Here is a 7,965-nt window from a genome sequence, read left to right as displayed (position 1 = left end):
CCACCGACTGAGCTACCCAGGCGCCCCTGTTTACTTATTTTTGAGAGACCGAGTGCAAGCAAGGGAGGGGCAGAGAGAGACACACACACAGAATCTGAAGCAGACTCCAGGCTCTGAGCTGTCAGCACAGAGCCTGACATAGGGCTCGAACCCACGAGCTGTGAGATCATGACCTGAGCCAAAGTCAAGATGTCCAACGGACTGAGCCACCCAGGGACCCCTTGCAAATTTTTCAAGTGCACCAGGGGGCGCTAACTGAAGGAGAAAGTGGTAAATTCCTATAAGGCAAAAACTTATCACCAAATTAAAGTCGGTGTGAGCTCAGGTTTTTACATACCGGGTTTGTTTAGGGTGGGAAACGCCCAAGGAGCTACAGAGCCCCGCTGCTGGGTCCTCTAGCAGGCAGGGGGCGTCCGCAGGATTGTGAGAGCAGGCGGACAGCCGGGAGGCCGCGTCCAGCTCCGCGAGGACAGATCGGGAGGGGAGGGGACGGGGCGGGCAAGGTTGCACCTGGGCTGCCATGTGACCAGGGCGTCCGCTAAAACGACCGCTTCCTTTCCCCGCAGACCAGACCCCGAGCGCCGCGCCCTGAAGCCTTTCAATAAAGATGTGAACTCCCTGAAGCTGGTATCTCGAGTTCTCTGCGTCGTCCCCTCCCTTGCCGGCACTGAGACCCTACCCCGCGTAGGGGCTGGAGGGACGCGGGCGCGACCCGCAGGCGGGAGGGACACGGGGCGGGTCATGACAGGCCCCGCAGGAAGGGCGTAGCCAGAGCCAGCGGACCGGGGCGGATGAATACATGAGGGTGGCACACACAGATGTTAGCAGGCGTGCACCCCTCGAGCGGGTCCAGGCAATGGGAGGTGGGGCCCGGAGACTACGAGTCCCGTGGTGCCCCGCGCGCTTCCGGGCCCCGTGATGCCCTGCGGCGCACGGGACGCGGGGCATTCTGGGCCATGCTGCGCGGGCTGAGGGTCCTGGGCTCGGGCCCCCAGTGCGGGCCTCGGGTTCCGCTGCTGTTGCCGGTTCGCGGCCGCAAGACCCGCCATGACCCGCCGGCCAAGTCTAAGATCGGGCGCGTGGCGACCCGGCCTGCGGTGGATCCTGTAGAGTTCTTCGTGCTGACGGAGCGTTACCGGCACTACCGCCAGACGGTGCGCGCCCTCAGGTGTGTATGACTAAGGGAAGGGGACCGAGGGCGGTGTGACCGAGCCGGCGGGCGTAGAGGGTGCTGACTTTGGGCTCGTCTCCGCTCAGGCTGGAGTTCGTGTCCGAGGTGCGGAAGAAGATGTACGAGGCCCGGGCCGGGGTCCTGGCAGAGCGCAAGGCGCTGCAGGATGCCGCTGAGCACTGCGACCTGATGGCCTGGAACCGGGCGGAGAACCAGCGGCTGCACGAGCTGCGGTGAGCGGGCCGGGAGGCGGGGCGGTCCGCCGGCTGGCGCGAGGGAGACCCAACCGCACTGAGTTTGCCCCACACCCCAGGTTAGAGAGGCTGCGGCAAGAGGCGCGGGAGCAGGAGCAGCGGCAGGCGGAGCAGAAGGCCCGGCGAGCCCAAGAGGCGCAAGCCTGGATCCAGCTCAAGGAGCAGGAAGTGTTGCAGCTACAGGTGGGCCGTGTCTCCAGGGGCCGGGGCTGGAAGCCAGGGAATCTGCCTGGGCTGCACTCATAGTCCTGGGCGCGGCGAAGTGGGGCACTGGCCGCGTGCACAGAAAGGGCGAGCAGCCTTGCGTCTTGGAGTTAGTAAGTGAGGATTTAGGAGAGAAGGAGTGCGAGGAGAGTGTCTGGCGGGCGCAGAGACCCAGAAGTGAAAGTTGACATTGGAAACTGTTCAAGTACCTAGGTGCGGGTAAGCCCGCATCTGGGAGGGATCCCAGATTCCACAAGGAATTCGTATTTTGCCTTACGTCAAAGTCGTTGAAGTTATGGTCTAGGCTAGAGTGTCAGGTGTAAGACTTAAAAAGCAGAGAAACCAGTTAGGAATGATCCAGCAAGAATGGAGGAGGTCTAAATTAAAGTAATAGAAGGAGAAGGACACATTTGAGAGAGATTTAAGAAGGACATTGAGGCAACATTGAGGAACTGATATTACACCTAGTGGGACCCAACATTGCCACAGCTGTTGCACTTGGAGTTCTGGCTGAGAAGTCGAGTGAATGATTGTATCTAAGAAAGAGGAACGTTAAGGCTGCCTGAGATTCTTCCCCTGGAAGGTCCGCAGGGCACTCACAGGGGACCTGGGCTCCAAGGATCTGTCCAAAGAGAGCTGGAACCTCTCCCTCAGTGGGCAAAAGGCCAGAAGGCAGCAGGCATGTGCTGGAGACATCCATTGAGCTGGCCTTCTCTCTCCCAATAGGAGGAGGCAAAAAATTTCATCACCCGGGAGAACCTGGAAGCACGGGTGGAAGAAGCATTGGACTCCCCGAAGAGCTACAACTGGGCCATCACCAGAGAGGGCCTGGTGGTCAGGCCACAGCACAAGGGCTCTTAAGGGCCCAGGAAGAACAGTGCCCACCAGGGACCATGTGTGTGGAGGTAGGAGGGTTGGACCTGATCTGGAAGAAACTGATCTGGATGTTTCTTATGAACAAGGAAGCTCAACCCATTCTGGTGTGGCCCGCACATTCTGGCCTCTGCATCCACCACTTGGTCAGAAAATCCCATACACAGTGTCCTGTTCTGCACCCCCGTCCCACTCTGCAAAGCACCAGACCATAGAGGCTTCCATCTTGAAGAGGAGCAGCATGGGTCATAGTCCCCTCAGGCGGTCAGGTCGCCTACTAAGTGTCATCAAGGACAGTGGTTGGGAAATTATGGTCCTTGGGCCCAACTTGGCCTGCTGCCTATTTTTGTAAATAAATGTAATTGGATCACAGCCACACTCGTTCATTGACTACTTTGACACTGCAATGGCAGAAATGAGTAGTTGCAACGGAAATATTTGACTTGCAAAGTCTCAGATATTTTTCACATGGGTTTTTACAGAAGAAATTTGCCAACTCCTGATCTAAAGCGTTAGGACTCCAACCAGGTTATCAGGGATCACCCAGTACCTGAGAAACAAGCTAACCACTAGCCAAAGACCTGCTTCTGCCTGACCATGAGATTTACTGGCTAGGGTCAGGTGTGCCCAAGACACAAGACGAGACCCCATTTCTTCCAGTGGCTCTTTCTACCTATGGCTTCAGTGGCCCACATGTGCCCTGGCAGCCTCCTTGGACCATGCACCAGTTTGGAACTGGCTGAGGAGGCCGGGTTGACCTTTACAAGGTCAGAGTGGCCTCTCAGGCACTTGAACCAAACCCTACAGGTGCCTGAAATACTTGTAATTGAAGTTCACAAGGTTGAATAAGCGAACATAGAGATGTTTGGTCCCTATTCAGACATGTCTTCCTGTTTCTCAGAGCCAGAACTGTGCCCCTTTGTCACCATTCACCTGAACTTGGCCAGATATCACCAGAGGAAATGAACAGAATCCTAGTTTCTTTCCCCCACTCCCATGTTGTTGAGATGATCTGGAAACACCTAAGACATGAAAGCCTTTTAGGGAATATGCGCCGTCCCTCAACATGTAAGTGAGGAAGCAGGTATAGAGGTACAAGCAGAGGGCCCGTGGTTATCATATTGCCTTGTACCCAGCTTCCCTCAGGCCTGCCTGCCTTGCACCCCCGAGAGCAATGACCTCCCTCCTCAGGCTGGTCATATCTTCCCTGATGACGTCTTCCCTGGCAGCGAGCCCAGGCACGAGACAGTGCAGTCCTTGACTTCAGGTGCTCAGTGTAATTTCGGAGGTGAGAGCTGATGGGTGTACATTATGGGCCATGCATTGACAACTGTGCCCATAGCCTTGGGCCTTGTGGTAAGAAGTGGACCTCTGGTCCCCTGCAGTGGAAGCCTTCGGTGAGCTGGCACATGGCCTATATCCAGAAGTCCAGTTTCCTTCTTGCTAAGCCTCTGACCGTCTGCACCAGGATCCAGACACAAGCTATCTGTCTTCACCAGAAAAGAGTGTGTCATACTTGAAGCTCTGTCTTTAGGCTGCTGCTTTTCCTTGGGCCACAGCTCTCCTTTAGTGTCCTGCATGGGGCTGGAATTCTTAGCATTTACTGCTGCGGCCAGTATGTCATGCAGAGCCACCTGTAAACCAAGCTTCGGTGTTTACTTTTCACGCATCTTCCTGGCATAGGCACAGATAGGCAGCTTATTGGTACCTTCAGGTTATATCAAACCCAATTCCATCTGTACCTGAATCTAATGGGCTGTAGAGGAAGCTGTCATATCCTACATGGTCCAGGTTACAGTTACATGGTGTCCCTCGGAAGAATGCCTCATCTCCACTAGAACCCTGAGAGTTAACCTGATGGCCTCAAAGACATCACGGTCTCTTCTGACTTTTACCTCAAGTTCCAAATATGCCTTGGGTCTGCTATACACAACGTGAGCCTGGATCTCCTAGAGAATCTTCTCTTGCTCAAGGCCCCACTCGCGCATAATAGATTTTTGAGGGCTGCCCAGTAAATGCATTAGGCGTACAATACCCAAACATAAGTGCTTTCTCCAAATTTGCAGAGGTCCACCTACCATGCTTTGTGCACAATGGGACAGTGAGGGTAGTTTGAGGGTCAAGTGCAATTTGTGTTTCACTTGGCTGGGGGGTAAATATGCCAAACCCCCAGGAACTTTGCTGGGTGGGCAATCTTTCCCTAGGATTTATCTCCCCAAGCAAGCGTAAATGTTTTATGCCTGGATTACTGCCCCTTCCAGTTCTCCAAGACAAGCAACATGAAGTGAAGTGGACCATCACGATGTGCTGGGGTGGGTGGTCCAGGTCTTGAGGATTAAGTTGAGCAAAATTGCAGAGTTGGGGCATCTGGCTGGCTCAGTCAGTAGGATGCGCGACGCTTGATCTCAGGGTTGTAAGTCCAAGCCCTATGGTGGCTGTAGAGATTACTTACAAATAACATCTTAAAAACAAACCCTCACAAAACTGCAGAGTAATTCACATCTTGGGCGGAGTGGCAATCGTATACTGCTGCCAGGGAAAGAAATTGCTTGTAGCAGCCCGAGTGGACAGGAAAAGAGAAGAATGCATTTGCCACACGGATGGGCATTGGGTACTGCCTTAATCCCTTCCATCAAGGAGACCACTCTAGGGGCGCCTGGGTGGCTCAGTTGGCTAAGCCTCCGACTTCAGCTCAGGTCATGATCTCATGGTTGTGGGTTCGAGCCCCGCATTGGGCTCTGTGCTGACGACGGCTCAGAGCCTGGAGCCTGCCTACGATTCTGTGTCTCCCTCTCTCTCTCTGCCCCTCCTCTGCTCATGCTCTGTCTCTCTCTGTCTCAAATAAAAACATTTAAAAAAAAAAAAAAAGACCACACTAGACCTGAGCAAGCTTAAGGTCATCCCTCATATTCTTCCAGTATACCCCAAATTTTCTGTGTGGAATATAGTTGCAGGTATCCAGTCTTCCCTGAAATCTTTGGGAAGTTCCCTCAGAACTTGACCCCGTGGTTGTTTCCCTGATGTGTGCAGAGGTGAAAGGCTCCCCTGGGAACAAGCCCAGCAGATGCTGAAATAAGGCAATTCTGATTCCAGCAGGAAAAGTCAAACTAGCGACCCCCTTGCCTTCCCAGAAAGGAAGTCAAAAAGCGATATTTACAACCCCAAATCCCGACACCAGCGTTTCTTTCTATTGCTTTGATAATATTTCCTCACTGCAAGTAAGTGCATAATCCATAAACATGAACATCCATGTTGGGAAACAACATGGGGTCCAATTCATAGTTCTGCTTCCAAGGCCGCAGTAAAGTGACAAAGTCAGAGCTGCATAAGTAAAAACCATCCCACCGTCACCAGTACCCCACAGGGGCGCTGTGGATCACAGACCCAAAAATCATCCACAAACGGTTTGGCATTCCCCATTGCTGAGGGTAAAAACAGGTGAGGGGTTGAAAATCTCTGGGAAGCTGTGTTCTATTTCACACTCTTATTTTTTCTTTTGAATGCTGGCCCCTGGGAGAGAGTGGCCCAGGAGTGGGATTTTGTGTCTGGGAACTCCATGTGATGTCGTATGGGTGGTCAAGGTCTTGCGAGTTTGACACAGAAATTAAACTTGCCATTTGTCAAGGTGTGGAGCCTGCTTGGGATTCTCTCTCCCTCTCCCGTGTCAGTCATGGCCACCGCATATGCGCCCGTCCTGCGAGACCCCAAGCCCCCAAGGGCCGGTGCTGGCGGGCCTGCAGCTGTTGCTGCTGAAGTGCAGTCCCGTTCCGGAAAGCAGGAGCCCCTGTGGCTGCAAGAGGGGACCCAGAAGCTGAGGGGAAGTGTGGATTCACCCGTCCTCTGGCCACAAGAACAAATCTTGCCAGAGACTCCTAGATGACTGTCCTAAGGGAGGCCAGCTGGCAAGGAAGTATGGGCCTGTGGGGCGCAGACCTTCAGCCTCCTGTGGAACTGAGGGTTATGGATGAGCAACTTCAAAGCACTGTTTGTCACAACTTACTGTATTTAGAGCAAGCTTTGCAGAATTGTACTGCAGGGACTTTTAATGTTTAAAAAAAATTTTTTTAATTTACTTTTAAGAGCACGTGAGTGAGGGAGAAGCAGAGGTGGGGGGCGAGTGGGGGACAGAGGATCCAAAGCAGGCTCTAGGCTGACAGCAGAGAGCCTGACATGGGGCTCAAACCCACGAACCATGAGATCATGACCTTAGCTGAAGTGGGCCACTCAACCAACTGAGCCACCCAAGCGCCCCTGTAAGGACTTTTTTTTTTTAATGTTTTATTTATTTTTGATACAGACAGAGACAGAGCATGAGAGGGGCAGGGGCAGAGAGAGAAGGAGACATAGAACTGGAAGCAGGCTCCAGGCTCTGAGCTAGCTGTCAGCACAGAGCCCGACGTGGGGCTCAAACCCACGAACGTGAGATCTGACCTGAGCCGAAGTCGGAGACTTAACCAACTGAGCCACCCAGGTGCCCCTGTAAGGACTTTTTAAAAACAAGGTGAGGGGCGCCTGGGTGGCTCAGTCAGTTAAGCGTCCGGCTTCGGCTCAGGTCATGATCTCGGGGTTCATGGGTTCGAGCCGCACGTCAGGCTCTGTGCTGACAGCTAGCTCAGAGCCTGGACCTGCTTTGGATTCTGTGTCTCCCTCTCTCTCTGCTCACACTGTCTCTCTCTGTCTCTCAAAAATAAATTTTAAAAAGCATAAAAAATTTTTTAAATAAAAACAAGGTGAAATGGGGTCGCCTGGGTGGCTCAGTCAGTTGAGCATTCAACTCTTGATTTCGGTTAAGGTCATGATCTCTTGGTCATGAGATCAAACCCCACATGGGGCTCTGGGATGGGCATGAGGCTGCTTGGGATTCTCTCTCTCCCTTTATCTCATCCCCCCACCCCCTTCTCTCTATTTCTCTCAAAATAAATAAATAAACATTTAAAAAAATAACTTTAAGGGGCCCCTCGGTGGCTCAGTTGGTTGAGCATCTGACTTCATGTTTCAGGTCGTGATCTCATGTTTTGTGAGTTCGAGCCCCTCATTGGGCTCACCACTGTCAGTGTGGACCCTGCTTGGGATCCTCTGTTTCTCTCTTTGCTCCTCCCCCACTCACACTCTTTCTCAAAAACACATATTTTTTTAAAATAATAACTTTAAAAAATAAATAAGATTTTTAAAAAGCAAAATGAATTTAGAGACAGTAATATATTTTGACAATTAGGGATTTATACTTTCTAAAATTCTGTAAAGATTATTAATAACTACATCACTCACTTGGTTTTTTGTTTGTTTGTTTGTTTGTTTTAATTTGAGAGCATGAGCTCTAGCAGAGGGCAAAAGGAAAGAGAGAATCTGAATCAGGCTCCATGCTGAGCACGGAGCCCAACAAGGGACTCAGTCCCATGACCCTGGGATCATGACCTGAGATGCTCAACCAACTGAGCTACTCAGGTACCCCATACATCACTC

At 52.4% G+C, this 7,965-nt stretch overlaps 2 protein-coding genes across 4 annotated transcripts in view; both read left to right on the top strand.

Annotated features, from left to right (window-relative positions):
• Nucleotides 1-621, top strand: part of LOC115273593 (progonadoliberin-2) — a 2,390-nt gene extending 1,769 nt beyond the window's left edge. For 2 of the 3 annotated variants that reach the window (XM_029916698.1, XM_029916699.1), the window contains exon 4: nucleotides 567-621. In XM_029916698.1, the coding sequence (XP_029772558.1) occupies nucleotides 567-605 (39 nt within the window). In that variant the 3' untranslated portion in view covers nucleotides 606-621. The remainder of the gene's footprint in view (nucleotides 1-566) is intronic. The other variant, XM_029916700.1, reaches the window with a different exon arrangement.
• Nucleotides 622-924: 303 nt separating this feature from the next.
• MRPS26 (mitochondrial ribosomal protein S26) lies at nucleotides 925-2,874 on the top strand. The gene is made up of 4 exons (XM_029917239.1): nucleotides 925-1,168; nucleotides 1,258-1,404; nucleotides 1,485-1,608; nucleotides 2,356-2,874. The coding sequence occupies exons 1-4, from the start codon at nucleotides 957-959 to the stop codon at nucleotides 2,488-2,490; spliced, it is 618 nt and encodes a 205-aa protein (XP_029773099.1). The 5' UTR covers nucleotides 925-956; the 3' UTR covers nucleotides 2,491-2,874.
• Nucleotides 2,875-7,965: the final 5,091 nt, after the last annotated feature.

The sequence above is a fragment of the Suricata suricatta genome, chromosome 12 (assembly GCF_006229205.1).
Source record: "Suricata suricatta isolate VVHF042 chromosome 12, meerkat_22Aug2017_6uvM2_HiC, whole genome shotgun sequence".
Taxonomy (NCBI): Eukaryota; Metazoa; Chordata; class Mammalia; order Carnivora; family Herpestidae; genus Suricata; species Suricata suricatta.
Note: the sequence above shows the minus strand (reverse complement) of the source record. Positions and strands in the feature narration are given on the sequence as shown.